The 15,411-nt window shown below is 54.9% G+C and overlaps 2 protein-coding genes across 3 annotated transcripts; both read right to left on the bottom strand.

The window, feature by feature from the left end:
• Window positions 1-81: 81 nt before the first annotated feature.
• On the bottom strand, window positions 82-4,160 carry MRPL24 (mitochondrial ribosomal protein L24). 2 transcript variants are annotated; one of them, XM_067038579.1, is made up of 7 exons: window positions 4,071-4,142; window positions 1,653-2,134; window positions 1,298-1,541; window positions 1,122-1,217; window positions 806-909; window positions 410-540; window positions 82-312 (listed from the first exon to the last, which is right to left on the bottom strand). In XM_067038579.1, the coding sequence occupies exons 3-7, from the start codon at window positions 1,478-1,480 to the stop codon at window positions 176-178; spliced, it is 651 nt and encodes a 216-aa protein (XP_066894680.1). In that variant the 5' UTR covers window positions 1,481-1,541; window positions 1,653-2,134; window positions 4,071-4,142; the 3' UTR covers window positions 82-175. The 2 variants fall into 2 exon arrangements, with proteins under 2 accessions (XP_066894680.1, XP_058907716.1); XM_059051733.2 differs by lacking the exon at window positions 1,653-2,134 and having other exon boundaries at window positions 4,071-4,160.
• A 1,161-nt stretch (window positions 4,161-5,321) lies between these two features.
• HDGF (heparin binding growth factor) lies at window positions 5,322-15,074 on the bottom strand. Its single transcript, XM_059051722.2, has 6 exons — window positions 14,856-15,074; window positions 8,521-8,597; window positions 8,239-8,377; window positions 7,383-7,562; window positions 6,882-7,105; window positions 5,322-6,677 (listed from the first exon to the last, which is right to left on the bottom strand). Exons 1-6 carry the CDS (start codon window positions 14,940-14,942, stop codon window positions 6,671-6,673), a joined length of 714 nt encoding a protein of 237 aa, XP_058907705.1. The 5' UTR covers window positions 14,943-15,074; the 3' UTR covers window positions 5,322-6,670.
• Window positions 15,075-15,411: the final 337 nt, after the last annotated feature.

The raw sequence follows: 15,411 nt of genomic DNA on the forward strand, positions 1-15,411 counted from the left end.
ACATCAGGGCAGATGCTCCCTCCCTCACTCCTTGAAACAGGGGTTAGGGGTGCCAGTCTACCAAAAGACAGCAGCTGCACACAGAGGACCCAAGGCTCTTTATTAGAGTCTGAAGAAGAGGTGGCCCCAACCTTCAAGGTTAAGACAAGGAGGGGAGAAGCAGCTCTCCCCAGACTCAATACCAATAGACTTTCTTATGTCTCCGAGTCTCCTGGATCCCCATCGCCTCCATCACCTCCTCCTCCAGTGTCTTTAGACCAGGCACATAGGTTTTTTCTAGAGCATCTTCCACTGATGTGTCTTTGGGGCCATCTATTGAGCCAGAGAAAAGATGGGTGGGAGGGCTTCTTAACATCCCTTACTCCCACTCCTCCCACCCTCCCCTTCTTGCCGCCACACCCAGCCTCACCAATCCATGTTTCAGGGACGATGCCATCAGCTCTAGGAAATTCAGGTCTAGGGATAATTCTTCCTGATCTTGTGGAGACTCGTACCCGCTCTCCTGCCTCAGTGAATCTCCACTCCACCTCAGTGGGTTTCCTAGGGGATAGAAGTGAGGCCAGCCCAGGAGTTACATCTCCCTCCTATGTTCCAACCCGAAAGTCAATGACTAAAAACACTAAGGTCACCATCTTGTTTCTCTGCTACCCCTGCACTGGGGTTTCCTATGGGGGGTCATGTCCATGAGATGGCCCCTCTCAATTTCCAGCACATCCAACCCACCACTGCCTTTGGATAAATATGGTCAACAGCTGTGTGGACTCAAAGGGCAAGAAACCCTCTGACCAGAGCCCCATGTGCTTGCCTGTCCACAGGATCCACAAGTTTGACCTGGTTGTGGAGCAAGGGTGCTTCGCTGGGGATCATGGTTCCCCGGTAATCCACGGTCTTGCCAACATAGCGGTAATGCTGTCCAAAAGAGGAGGGGGCTATCAGAACCCAGGAGGTGAGAAGGTGGCTTGTCTACCACAACTCAGAGCATTCAGCTCAAGTTGAAAAGTAGAAGGTTCAGTTGTCTCACCATCCCTTCAGCCAGTCTCTGGCCTCCCTGTGCTGCTCTTAATGAACAGGGACAGATGGCACAGGCTTCCTGAGCATCGCTATCCTCACTCTTCACTTACCGTATTCAGCCCCTCCACGACCACCCAGTTTCGCTGCCGGATAACTTGAACCACTTTGCCTTGCTTCCCAGTGTCCTTGCCTTCTAGGATCTCTACCTGTGGGAAGAGATGACCGTCAGGGAGGGAGATCCTTGCCCAGGTGCACCCTGCCACCCTACCCCATCTGAGGTTCTCACCCTGTCCCCACAGAACAGATGCCAGTCTTCATCAGAGATAGGTTCCACAGCCACCTGGCGCCGCCTAGTCCCTGGAGGGTTCTTCTTCTTGTCTGACAAGGAGCCTGGGCGGCTCATCCCATAGCGGTAATTGGGAGGCAGAGTGACCTTGGATGCCAAGGACAGCAGAGCAGAAAGCCGCATGGCTGGAGGCTGTGAGAAATCCCCTGGCCAGTGAAAGACCCAGAAATCTTCCTAGTCAGCTCTGGGGTAGGACAGAAAGAAGGGGGCAAAGAAACAAGAGAAGCAACATTTTCTTAATTACTTACTTCATGGCTCAATGGACTGATCTTACTGAATCCGCACAAGATATTACCTTCGTTTTACAGATGACGATAGAGACTCAGAGAAGTGACTTGTCAATGGTCATAAGGCTACTATGTGGGAGAATCAGCATTCAAAGCCACATATATCTGACTTCGAAGTCCAAAAATTCATTGAGGCCAGGGACCACGTTATCTAGATCACCCTTGAATCCAGCAGATCCCAGTAGGGCTTGGCATGTAGTAGGTACTCAATAAAAAGTTATTTAATAAACGCACCAACGGCAAGATGGAAAGAAAACAAATAATGGACAAAACACTGGCGTAAAGCCAAAAAGCAGGCGGTTATAACGTAAAACAATCAAACAGGTGGCAGAGATAAAAACGGATTCAGGGCTTCCCTGGTGGCGCAGTGGTTGAGGGTCCGCCTGCCGATGCAGGGGACACGGGTTCGTGCCCCGGTCCGGGAGAATCCCACGTGCTGCAGAGTGGATGGGCCCGTGAGCCATGGCCGCTGAGCCTGCGCGTCCAGAGCCTGTGCTCCGCAATGGGAGAGGCCACAGCAGTGAGAGGTCCGCGTCCCGCAAAAAAAACAAAACAAACAAAAAAAACCCTGGGATTAAAATGTCCCTACAAAATGTCCAATTCCTAATCTCAATCAGGAAATAACCACTTCTCCCTAAGATAGTTTCTTTTCTAAAGGAAAAGGACCCAGAGCCAGACTCTAGGATTATAGGGTCCTACATTTCCAAACTAAGTATGTACTCTAAGCCTCCCAATTTTGGATAATGGACTAAACCAATGGGGGCGATGAGACAACTGAGGGCAAAAATAATAAGTGCTTCAGTTTGCTAAGCACTTGCTACCTTTCAGTTGCCATGCTAAGTCCTTTCCTGTATCATCTCATTTAAGCCCAAGGATAACTGATGAAGGAGGTACCATTAACCTTGTTTCATAGCTAAGAATAAAGCCTAACTTCAAAGTACAATTAAAGTGCACTCTAATGACATTAAAAGCTCTGGACTGGGAATCAGACGACCTGGGTTCTAGTCCCCGCTCCACCATCATCTTATTCTGTGACCCTAGGCAACTTGACTTCTGAGCTTCAGTTTCATCATCCATAAAACTTTACAGGGTTGTTTCTGTCATTCGAGTTATCTTTAACATTTTAACAAAGCAAGATACAGAATCATGTGGATAGTATTATCCTTTTTTGGGTAAATTTAAAAAAATATATTCTATCACAGACATAAATATTTACAAGATGGCAGCAGGGAACAAATAAAGTACTTGTTTTGGAGATGAGGAAGTTTGGGAGGGCTATTACTTTCCATCTTGTTCCTTTCCATAACATTTGCACTTTCTAACCACGTACCTTTAAAATAATACATCAACTGGTTTATCTGAACAGTAAGATATCAGGTCACTTTTCTTCTCTATACTTCTCAATATGGAAAAAAACTAATATTATTTTAATTAATGCTGGATGAATGTTAACGGCTTTGATGTTCCCATTCAGAATCAAAAAATGCTTAGGGAGCACTCCTATGTGACCGGTCTAATGCTGGGAACTTCACTATTCCCAGCATTTTTTTTTTTTTTTTTTTTTTTCGGTATGCGGGCCTCTCACTGTTGTGGCCTCTCCCGTTGCGGAGCACAGGCTCCGGACGCACAGGCCTAGCGGCCATGGCTCACGGGCTTAGTTGCTCCGCGGCATGTGGGATCTTCCCGGACCAGGGCACGAACCCGTGTTTCCTGCATCGGCAGGCGGATTCTCAACCACTGCGCCACCAGGGAAGCCCTATTCCCAGCATTTGATCTTCACACTGCTCTCCGCGGGAGGTTGACAGGAGACGAGGAAACCAAGGCCCTGAAAGCTGGTGACTTGCCCTAGTTCATATGACTTGATAGAAGCAGAATTCTTTGGCGGTCCAGTGGTTAAGACTCTGCGCTTCCACTGAAGGACTGTAGGGGGTACGGGTTCCAATCCTGGTGGGGGAACTAAGATTCCGCAGGCCGCGCAGTGCGGCCAAAAAAAAAGACAAGCTTGAGACTCCTGCGTGATTACTGCAAGACATCCCTTAACCTCAGCTATTCAAGATCTGAAGCTCTGGGAGGAGATCCCAGAAGCCAGCCCCCTGGATGTTTTCCTTTTTTCCCTCCAAACCCTGGAGACGCTGGTGCCCTTCCGCAGTGGGGCTTTCATGGCGCGCCCTGGGGCGCCGTGCTAGGTAGTGAGGTAGAGCGTCTGCTCCCTCAGACCCAGGCTCCAAAGGACCCGCCGGCCCCATCTTAGGTATGGGTGATGTCCATCCCCCAGCAGTCTTCAGCAACCACCCGCTCCGAGCTTCCGAAGCAGGAAGACCCCGGACGAAGCGACTGAGCCATGCCAGGGTAAAGGAAAGCTCTTCCCGCTCCCGCTCCCGGACCAGCCCAGAGCTGCCCAAACCTCCGGGCCACGCTCTTCTCACCTCCGCTTCCCGCTGAGCCCCGAAGCCTCCGCCAGTCCCTTCTGCGCGTGGGACCTAAGCCCCGCCCCACCGCGTCCCCCGGCTTTCTGGGAAAAGTAGTCTAATGGTACAATGGACGCGCAACGATAATCTAGCCTCTCTGCATGCTGGGAATTGTAGTCCGCTGCTGCAAAGCAAGCGAGAAACAGGAAATTTGGCTTTGTAGGAAATCAAGGAAGCCTAAGAGCACCGTGAAGCACGTCGGGAGTTGAAGTCAAAGCGGAATATGCTATCGCGCCTGGCACATTCCTGCACGTCCTCTGCGTGGAGGCCGCTGGGAATTGTAGTTACTAGAGACGACGGCTCCATTTTCTAGGTGATTGCGGCTTCTTCAAAGTAGAGGGCCTCCCTTTCTAGTGAGGCTACAGTCAATACTCTCCCCGCCCGCCCTCTGCTGGAGGGAGCCAAGGCAGATGAAGAAAGTGTCATAGGCTTTCTAAACTAAGGGATGAAACGTGGGCCCTTCCAATGCCAGTCGATGATCTAGTCACAAAATGTCAGACTGAAAGAAACCTCAGAGAGGATCTAATCCAGCCATTCCACTTAATTCAGGAGTACTGGGAGGATTCCATGCTATCAACCTCCCCGACCCTCATCACGTTATCAGTAGCGGGCATCCCTGGCTTTGCCCTTGAGTGTCAAAGTTGTTTCTACAACCAGCCCCAACACCCTAACTAACTTCCCTGGCCATCGTGAGCTGTGGCTGATATTGTCACCTCTCACAACCTACTTCTTTTTAAAAATATTTATTTATTTATTTCGGCTGCACCGTGTCTCAGTTGCAGCACATGGGATCTTCGTTGTGGCATGCAGAGTTCTTAGTTGTGGCATGCATGCAGGATCTAGTTCCCTGACCAGGGATCGAACCCAGGTCCCCTGCATTGGGAGCGGGGAGTCTTTCCCATTGGACCACCAGGGAAGTCCCACACCCTACTTGTGCAAACTTAAAAAAAAAACTTTCCCAGGTGCTTATGGGGGAAACTGTTAAACAGTGGCTGGGCACTAGAATACTGGGCACAGTATTCTGTGACTTTACCCTCATGTAGAATCATGTAGAATTTTAGATATCTCCAACAGACTGAGAATGGAGAAGGCTGGCACACCTTACCTCAATCTGAAAAGTGGATTTGGAAATCATTTGCATTCCCTTTCCTGTTCCCCTGCACCATCAGTTAACCAGTACACCCCCAAAGAATCAGTCAAAATCCAATGTAGTAATCAATGGGTTTTATTTTCCTAGAACTGAAATCATCTACGGTTCTCAGAGCTAATCTTCCAAAGCTACAGTCAGCAATTTTTCATCAGAGCCCAAGGGAGGGGGGCAAGGGTGAAAGAGACAAGAGACGGAAGAGCCAAATAGACCACTAGAAAGAGGTTGGGAGAGGGTGCTTATTTCCCTCTGGCCTCTCAGTGGGTTACAAATTGGATCTGGTGACAACACTGAGGGGACCAGGTGAGGGTATGTCGATGGAAAATGACACCAGAAGGAACACCAAAGCCCCTACTACAACAAGAAAAGTCATCAAGCCCCAAACAGAAGGGGAGCCTCCAAGTGCACCTCAGAAATGGGGGCAACAGTGGGGAAGAAAGGAGCAGAGTGGGGGGCACACAAAGGGATGGGGGGGGTCTTTAAAATTTTTTTTTTTGTAATTTTCTTTTATTAAAAACATTTCCTAAAAAATGTGTCTTTTCCTTTATGTCTGGGTGACGTATGTGACTGTAGGCTGGCCTTGAGCACTGTGAGGAGAGGGAAAAGGGCAGCTAAGGGTCTCCCCAGGGCATCCCATCTCTGGCCTGAGGTCTAAAGGTGGATGGATACTCCTCAACACTCCCATCCGAGCTGGGTGAAGTCAACCCTTCAGATCTCAGGTCCTTGACCCAAAGAACTTGGAAGACCCCAAATCTTTTGATGATAAACTGTACTCCCATAACACCTAGGGTTGGCGTAAGAGAATGGGCATTGTCAACCATCAAGGATTTATAGAAGGGAGCCCCTCTCCCACAAGCTGTCCCACTTTCCCTGAATCCAGGTAGCTGGGAGAACAGGTGTAGGAGGAAGGCACAGGATGCCATCCTCTTGCCCACTCCCCCACCCCAATTTGAAGATTGCCCCTCCCAGGCCACAGAAGCCCACTGTGCTACTTATTCTCCATCCCTTCCACTCACAGCCCTGATCCCAACCAACTCAGAGGTCTAGAATGCCCGGGGAAGGGCGAGAGGGGTGTCAGAAGATGGAAATAGCCGGTCCAGGCCCTAACAAATACACTGGGAAACAGCTCCAGGCAGGGAGGGACACAGTGGCCTCATCTCATCCCACAGAGCAGAAGACATGGACCTGACTCAGGTCACAGGGGTGTGGGGACATGGAGGTGAGGGCCAGGTGGCCTGCCCCATCCGGGTCAATCTCCAGGGTCTGAGCTCAGAAGGGGGACAGTGAGTGGAAGAGGAAAGTGGGTTGGGGTGGGGAAGGGGTTCCCAGTTTGCAGGCCATGGCCAGTTTCCCCAGTAGCACCCAGACAGCAGCAGGAACGGGGCGGGGGCTCCTCTTGAAACATTGGTGGCTACAGGCTGCGGGGGAGGGTTGGAGGGGAGAAGGGTTAATGGTGTGGCCTTGGCCTGGCCGGGCCCCAGCCAGTGCCGGTCTCCTGGGAGAGCCCACCCTGCCTCCCTAGAGGCTGACTGCTACAGGCCCTCCTCCTCCTCCTCCTCCTCCTCTCAGCAGGTGGCTGGGCCCTCCCAGCCCAGCTGCCAAGGGGCAGGGGGCTCACTCACCTCTCATGATCTCTGATGCCCGGGGCCTCAGCATCTTCCTTGGCAGCCTCTTCCTCTTCTTCCTCCTCTTCTTCCTCCTGAGGAGGCCCCCGGCCAGAGCCTGGCTCAGAGGGGGTGCTGTTCTTCTCTGCCTCCACTGGAACGGGCCTCTCACCCTCCAAGGTGGCCCCTTCCTTCTCCTCCCCTTCGGGGTCTTCTGTCTCCTTGGGACGTTTGGGGGAGTCCTGGGCAGGGTTAGCAGAGATGAGGTGGGCTGAGGCTAGAGAGGGAGGACACCAGCCTCCCCCTCCTTTCCTCAGAGGCTCTCCTTCTTAGGCAGACCCACAGTCCTCCAGCCCTCTGCTAGCTGAGATGTCTGCTGTGTCCCATCTTCTCAGCAAGGGACTCCCCAAGACTAGGGGCTGAGTCTGTCTCTCAGACGGGCACTCCCTGAAAAAGTCGTTAACTTCCCTCCTCAGACTAGGAGCCTTGCTCCGGGGCCCGAGGTAGGGGGGCAGTTACCTCCAGCAGGTCTCCCGCTCTCCTCTTCAGCGCCCCCTTCTCATTCTTCTCCTTGGTCGGCTCATCAATGACCAGCTTCCCTTCCTCATCACTGCTACCTTCAGCATTCCCCTTCTTATCGCCATCACCCTCGGTGGCTTCGGGCTCGGGCTCTTCCACACAGCTCTTTTTCTGGGAGGACTGCGGCGGAGACAGCAAAGGCTGAGTGGCACCAGCGACTGCCACGCTGGGCCCCTCCCCAGACCCCTCCCTCGGCCACTCACTCCTTCCTTCTCCCACCTCTCCCCCGCCCCCACCCAGGTGCCCAGTCTCACAAGTGATTTGAGACCCACCTCTGTCGGATTAGCCCCGGGGTAAACCCACTGGCCGGGCAGGCAGGGCTCTGTGCAGGAGGGGGGAGGGCTGGAGCAGGAGGCAAAACCTCGGGTCAACTTCTCCCAGAGGGAGCTGGGACCCTTTCCCCGCCAACCCCCGCCCCCCACCCTCCCGCCTCATCCTGCCCGGCTCACGAGCACCTCCTCCTGGAAGCCTTTGTGGAAAGAGTTAAGGCCACATCCTATACTCACACTGGGCCTGCCAAAGGCCTGTCCCCACTTACCGCCTCCATCCTGTTCCTGCCCCCCCAGGCGCTGTCTAACAGGTGGCCCCTGACCACAGCTATATCACACACCCGGAACCCCTTCCCCTCTGCAGGAAGCCTCCCCCAACCCCCCACCCCATGAGCTCCTACTCTGAAAGCCCTGGTGTTGGTGTCTGAGCCCCCCGTTCCTGAAGCATCACATGTGGGTCCAGGGGCTCCCGGCACCTATGGCCACACCCGCTTTCCAGGAGGTCTCTGGGGCGGATGGCAGCTCACCTGGTAGCCAGAAGCCTTGACGGTAGGGTTGTTCTCGATCTCCCACAGCCCCTCGCTGAACCCTTTCCGTTTGTTGGGCTTGCCAAACTTCTCCTTGGACTCCTCGTAAGGGAAGAGGTCTTTGGGGCCCAGGAATGCCCTGGTGAGAGATGGGAGACTGTGCTCTCGAGTCCCTCACTGCATCTGAGCTGCGCAGCCCGATAGGGGAGGCGTGCCGTCACCACTGCTCTTTCCCCAAAGTGGTCCCCCCGTGGCCCTCCCCACCTCTGCCCCCTCACTCACGTCTCGTGGGTCCCGAAAAAAAAGACTTGATATTTGTTGGCTGTTGATTTCACGGCAGCCTCAGGCATCTCGTCAATCTGAGAGCAAGATGAGTGAAGTGAGCGTGAGCTGGAGTCTTGAGGTCATGAATTTGGGGCCGGAGGGTAGGGGTTAAGGGGCTGATCTCTAAGGCACATCTGTGAAAAATCAGACTGAGAAGGACCCAGGAGTTCACCAAAGGGGTTTCTGAACCGTTTTTAGCAGTCTGACTTTGTTCAAAAGAAGTCAGGCATAAAAGCCCAGCAGAATCCCGGCCTCTCTTTCACAAACCAAACAGCATCCATAAACAGATCCTGTCCATAAAGCTCCACGTCTTTGCCATCACCCTGGTCCAACCACTGTCCCCTCTTGCCTGGACTCAAACCACAGCCTCCCTCTCTTCTCTCAGTCTCCATTCTTGCCCCACTACAACCCATTCTCCACACTGCAGCCAGAGGGGGCCTTTCCAAGTGCGGGTCTGAGCATTTCATTCCCCTTGCTAGAAACCTTTCGGTGGCTTTTCAGGACTCTAGGGCCCACCTGTTCACCATACTCTGTAATGTCAAGGTCTGAATTCCAATGCTGCCAACAGTATTTGTATGAGCTTGGGCAACTGACAGAACCTCAATTTTCTCAACTGTAAAATGAAGATGGTCATAGTACTTAAGCCATAGCGTTTTAAGGATTAAATGACCATAATGTAGTACGTCCCGCATATGTGCTTGCTATCATCCTCCTCTCCCCAGTACACTGCTCTTCTGCTCTCTGCTCCAGCCACACTGACCTTTCAGTCTCCTATACTAACTCCTGATCAGCCTTCCAACCTCAGCCCCATCATCACTTCCTCCAGAAAGCTTCCCCATCTCTCCCAACCTGGTCAGCTTCCCAGATAAAACTCGCAGCACCTCTCCTGCACAGTGCTTTTCACAATTCCAGTTTCACAGTTCTTCATGTTACCATTTGATTAATGTCTACGTGGACTATACCTGCCCCGAGAACAGAGAGAGGTCTGTTTGTAAGTCCAGCACAGTGCCTAGCACCCAGTGGGTGCACAGTGAAGATATGCTGAATGACTCTATGAAACAGACAAAAGCAGCCTGCTCTGACTGAAGTGGAGAGGTGAGGCCAAGGAGCTGCCTATTCAATATCCCCATCAGTAGCAGCTCCAAAAGACTTCTGGGGAACTCTCTGAAAGTCATGCGATGTAGTCAGACTCTCATTTTACAGACAAGGAAACTGAGGCCCAGAAAAGAAAAGTGATTTGCCTAAGATGACAGGACAAGTTAGTGAGGGCCAGATTTCAGAACTAGAGCTCCTAACTTGATCCTCTGCCTCAAATGTCCTGGGGGCATAAGGGATGCTGTGGTGGAGAAGATGCAGAGGTCTGAAGTCAGGGAAATGGTGAGAGGCAGCGGCCCACATAGCCTTTCCCAGATCAGGCCCTGGAAGCCCAGGTCAAGCTGAGCTGGGGGCGGGGGGGGGGGGGGGGGGTTGGGGACAGGGGACGGGGGAAGAGGACTACAACTCCCAGCAACACTTGCAGCTGCCCTAGCGGCCGGGCTTTCCCACCGGACAGAGGCCAGGTGGCCATGTTGGCTGGGGCCCGGGGTGCAGATAGGAAAGAGACAGACAGGCCAAGGCAGTGATTAAACATACAGAGACTAGGACAGAGTGCCTGACTGGGGGCCTGGGGAAACAGGGAGGCTAGGTGGATGGAAATAAGCTGAGACACACCCAGGAGATGGGGTAGAACCTGAGCAAGAATCTGAGGGACATCTTGCTCCAGACATGGAGTCTTCAAGCTCCTGAGCACCTCCCCCCTTGCCCTGTGGCCTCTGGGGACAGAGGTCCAGCCCCTCCTCCCCCAGGAAGGCCCAGCACAAACTGGGCCCTCCCCACAACCGGGAGACACTGGGGTGTGAGAGCTGGGGGTGGAAAGGCACGCTGTCCCCCACCCCAGCTCAATCCCCATCGCCATGACAACCCAACCCCGCCCCCAGGGCCACTCAGCAACCAGGAATGTGACTGCCCCTCCCCCCCAGGCCCTCTCTCCAGATTGGGGAGGAGGGGACACTAACACACACCCCACCCCCAAGCCTGGAGTCTGGCACCTGGGTCCCTGGCTGTGCCTGAAACCACAGCTAGGGCTGAGGGCTGGGGGCCCTTCTCAGGAAGCCAGAGCTGGGGTGTGGGCAAAGGAGGAGCCAGTCCTCTGCCAGGACACCTGGGTCCTGTTGCTAGCTCCCCACCCTCCTCTCAGAGGGGGAAGCAAAAAATAAAATGAGGGGCTCCAAGGCTTAGAGATCTCAGGAGACAGGCATAGGACAATAACAGCAAAAGCTCTTTCCTAGGCCTCTTCTTGGTGGACCTTTGTGCACCAGGAAAGAGGGCAGGGGGTGGGGAATATCTAACGGTCCCAGCTGGGAACTACTTTGGGCTCTGCATTTTCAGTGCCACACTTGAGCCAGGATGTTAACAGGCTTGTAGGAAACATGTGATGAAAAGGGAGAAACTGAGGCTCAGGAAAGGGGTGGTGGTGAGTGAAGGGGTCAGAAACAGGAGACATGAGGTCCTCTCAAGGAGCTCGGACCAGGCAAAGCTGCACTCTGCCCATCAGTCTCTTTCCCGTGGGAAGCAAACTCAAAGAGAGGTAGCTGAACGCTGTGACAGGGGATTCAGGAGGCCACCAGCTGCCCAGCCTCAGGGGCGGGGGAGAAACCAAAGAATGGATGGGAATTAAAAATAGACAGAACGGGACACACCAGATATACCCGCCCTGCTGACTTCTAGCCAGATAAAGGGTAGGCCAAGAGGAAAGAGGGAGGCCAGGGGCCTGGGCAGATGGGCATCTACCCTCAAAGCATAAAGCCACCCCCATCCCACCTCACCTCCAGTGTAGGCACCCATGGGGGAAGGGCCTGGAGAGGCGTGCTCTTTTCACTTAATGGAATTCCCAACCCCTCACCCCCAAAAGGGGAGACATTCCTTCTCTAGTGGACCCTTCATCCTTCAAGCCACAAAGGAAATGTCTTTCTGCATTTGGAAGTCAAGGGAGGTTCTTTGTCGACAAAGTAGAGGATATGAGGTCTCAGGGGAGGCCTGTACTCCCAATACAGACATGTGTCTCCCAGGCGGTGCCTTTATATCCAGGTTGTGACTCAGAACAAGTGAGTCAAAGCTAAGTGGGTCAGGGTGGGGCCAGATGAGTGCTGGGTACCCCACTGCACCTCCTCCACTGGCCAACAGGGGAGGGGGCTCTGCTACTTCTCAGCCATTCCAGGAATCCTGGCAAGTTACACTTCACCCCCTGCCGGCTGGGGCTCATCTACTCCCACCCCCACGCCCCGCCCTCTGCCCTCTGCATGTGCCTCATTCCATCACACAGGCCTGAGCACAAGAAGTCCCATCCCCCCAGAGCCCAGGACACCTTCTAAGGCCTGAAGTACCCAGGTGAGGAGAGGACTGAACACCTCTCCCGCAGCCTCACACCAAATCCAGGCTCAGCATATAGAAAGGCAGCAGAGAAGGCTAAGCCCACCCTGACTGCCAGCCAGGGTTCTGACCACCACAACCAAGGCCCCGGCCCAACCTGACCCATGAACCGTAACATCTGGGGCAGGAGACAGTTGGGGCCAGGAAAGTGTGGCAAGCCCAAGAGGCAGAAAAGAGAAGGTGGTGCCTGGATGTGGGGGAAGGGCAGAGTGAGGACAGATGGGCGAGGCCCTCTGGCTGCTCAGGTTTTCTGGGACCATGAAACAGGAAGTGGATAAAGGAGGAAGGAACCTAAGGGGGAAAATCCCTGAGTCTTGGAGGTTAACTGTTAAGTGCTTGGAGATCCCCCAGGAAGTCAGGCAGGAGGAAGAGGAAAGGAGAAGGTTAAGATGGAGTCACACCATCCTTCCAGGCAGGTCTTGCCTACCACGTGGTCCCCCTGGCTGAACTCTCCAAGCACTGGGCTGTTCCAGTCTCACCCAGAGTCAGCCATCCTCCCCAGAAGCAGGGGCTGAGGAAGTAAAGCCCACACAGTGGCCTTCACCATGACTGAGCACTCTGGTTGCTTATTAGATGGAGCAGTCAGCAAGGCCCCCTACTCCTCCTCCATCTCAGGAGGAGCCAGGCCCCCCTTCAGGCTCTGCCACTCAAAAGACTGAGACAGCACCCAAGGATGGTGAGGAGACTCAGATTTGTCTGCTCTTTTGGTGCTCAAGGAGAATGTATTTGGAAGGTAACAACCTTGGGGGTACCACTCCCTCCAATTTTCAGAATCAAGACCCAGAGCACAGGCAAAGGGTGGGGTCCTATCTCTTTGGGATCCAGTCTGATCTCCCTCCCCCAACCCGAACTTTATCTAAAGGGCCCAGGCCTCAACAAAGCAAGAGACTGCCTCCCTGTCCCACCCTTCTGTCCTGGAGGCCTAGGGTGAACAGAGGAAATGGACAGCATCCCCAGTCCCAGGTGCTGCCCTCACTCCAAAGGCTACCAGAAACCTGAAGGTCTTCTTCACAGGGGCCAATGTGGGTCTGCATGGGCCCCCCTTTCTTCCCTGCAGCCTGAAGGGGTTCCCTACAACCCCTATTCCAGTTGAGCCCCCTCCCCAGTCTCTGGACTTTGTCCCACCCCCAGGAGGTAGGAGCAGTAGAGACCTGTGTTCAGTTCTTGCCCTGCCCACCAGGACCTTGGCATCTGGACCAAGAAGCCAGATGGATCAAAGGTGCAGGGTAAAGTACATGAGTGTTCACACACCACACACATACATGCACACACAAGGCTGTCTGTGGCTGCTTCCTCACACTGCCCCCCACCCCCCAAACCCAAGTCCCCTAGGAGGCCCTGGAGGCTGGGAGAGCCCTGCTTCACTCTGTACTTCACTCCCATTCCAGAGGCCAGACATCTAGAAGTTTCAGGGAACAAGGAGCTCAAAGCATATGGGATTAGGTATATTCCTCAGGAGAGGGTACTGAGTGAGGAAGGGTCTCCTGGACTTTCTCGGAGTGGCCCCAAAGTTGGTCTGGACACTCTGAACAGGATCCAAGGAAGCCTGGGGCAACTTCCCAAGCTCAGAGCAGAGTCTGGCCCAGATGAAGACACAGACTCATGTGGAAAAAAGCAACCCACAGCCATAAGGCAGTTCTGCACTTGGCCCCCTTGCCCAGAAGACTCTCTCCCTCTACTCCTCTCTGCCCTTGGATTACACTCTACAGGAGTCCTATACTCTAGGGCCGATACCAAAGGCCTCTCTCTATACCAACGTTGAAATAAGGTGCCAGAGACACTGTCCCCTGTGACACCCCCAACCTCCTCCAGCACCCTCTGGCAACCTCCCTTACTCCTTACTTTACCTGTCTCAGTTCTTAGGGGAAACATGATGAATGCGCCAGGCTGGGCATTTGGGCCCCACCCTCCCACCTGGCCAGGTGCTGGGGGGTGGGGAGAGTGGGCGCCTCACATTGGCGGGCTGAATCAACCACATGGCAGACTGGGCCGTTCTGGCGGGAGAAGCTCAGAAATGGGGAGGAAAAGCAACTCGGGTTCCCCCCGCCTCCACTAAGAGGCAGGGCAGTCTGGACTGGACTTCCCAATCCCAACAAGGGCTCTGCCACCCTCAGCCCCCAATCTGAGTCGGCAGCATACGGAGAAATATTTTTGTGGGGCTGAGGATTGAAGGGTACTAGCCAGTTATTTCCAAGCTAGACGGATCCCCTCTTCTGCCGCCTCCCAACGATTCCTCGACCCTCCCAACTTCAGACCTCTTATGGATGCCCCAAACCAAAGTTTTCTAGAAGCAAACTCCGCCTCCATCTAGCCTTTCAGGGCTGAGATCCTTCTTAACCATCTAATCTAGGAAGAGGAGAGTCTGAACTGGGGGTAATAATCAGTGAAGAAACTGGGGGTCTCTAAGGGGGTCCCTGAAGGGGGTAGCGGTGGCGCCTGGGGGGGTGAGTGGGAGGAGTTACACTGCTGGCCCAAACCCAGGCAGCGCGCCCGAAACCGCTGGGAGTATGGGGGCTGGGGGCGGAACTGAGCACGCGGAGCCGGGGGCCGGGAAGTGACCGGCGCCCTCAGATCCCCACGCCGCGCACACGCCACCACGCGCGGACGCCGTGTGGCCAGGTGTTCGCCGCTGCCGCCACCACCACCCCCACCACCCCGCCTCCACCATTATATAACAGGCGGGTGGGCTTGAGTCGCTCGGGAAAGATTCGGGGACTCAGACGCCCCCCACCCCCCCACCCCCTGCGCGGAGCGCTCTTGCCCTCCCGGGTGTTATGCAACCCAAGTCTGGAGGTGGATAGGGGGCAGCGGGCCGCCCTGCTCACCCGGGCCGGCCAGTGTGGATAGCCCTTCATCTTGGCGAACACCAGGTCCCCGCATTTGTACTCCTTCTGCCGGTTGGATCGCGACATGGCGGGGCTCCGGGCGCCCCGGGCTCCGCGCCGGGCCGGAAAGCGCGAGCCCAAGTTTGCGCGTGCGGCGGTGGCGGCGCCGCTCCGCTCCGGCCCTCGCGCGGCCCCCGCCTCGATGGTGGCCCCCGGCCCGGGCTCCGGCGCGGCCACGGCGTCTCCGCCCGCGCGCCGCACGGACGGGGCGGGCGCGGATCGGGGGCAACGCTCCGGCGCGATGGGTGCGCGCTCGTGCAGTTGTTTGTGTTTGAAATTCAATTGCTCCCTCCGCTGCGCGAGGCCTCTTCCTCCACCCCCTCCCGGTCCCCACTCCTCCTCCTCCCTCCTCCCTTTCTCACTCCTCCTCCTCCCTCCTCCGCGCTCCCTCCCGCGGCGGTTTGATGAGTGCGGCTTCTTGACGCCCTGTGCCTGCCACTGCCCGACGCCCAACCTGGAGCCGCCTGGCGGTGCGCGGCGACACAGGCGTGAGGAG

The sequence above is a fragment of the Kogia breviceps genome, chromosome 1 (genome assembly GCF_026419965.1).
Source record: "Kogia breviceps isolate mKogBre1 chromosome 1, mKogBre1 haplotype 1, whole genome shotgun sequence".
Taxonomy (NCBI): domain Eukaryota; kingdom Metazoa; phylum Chordata; class Mammalia; order Artiodactyla; family Physeteridae; genus Kogia; species Kogia breviceps.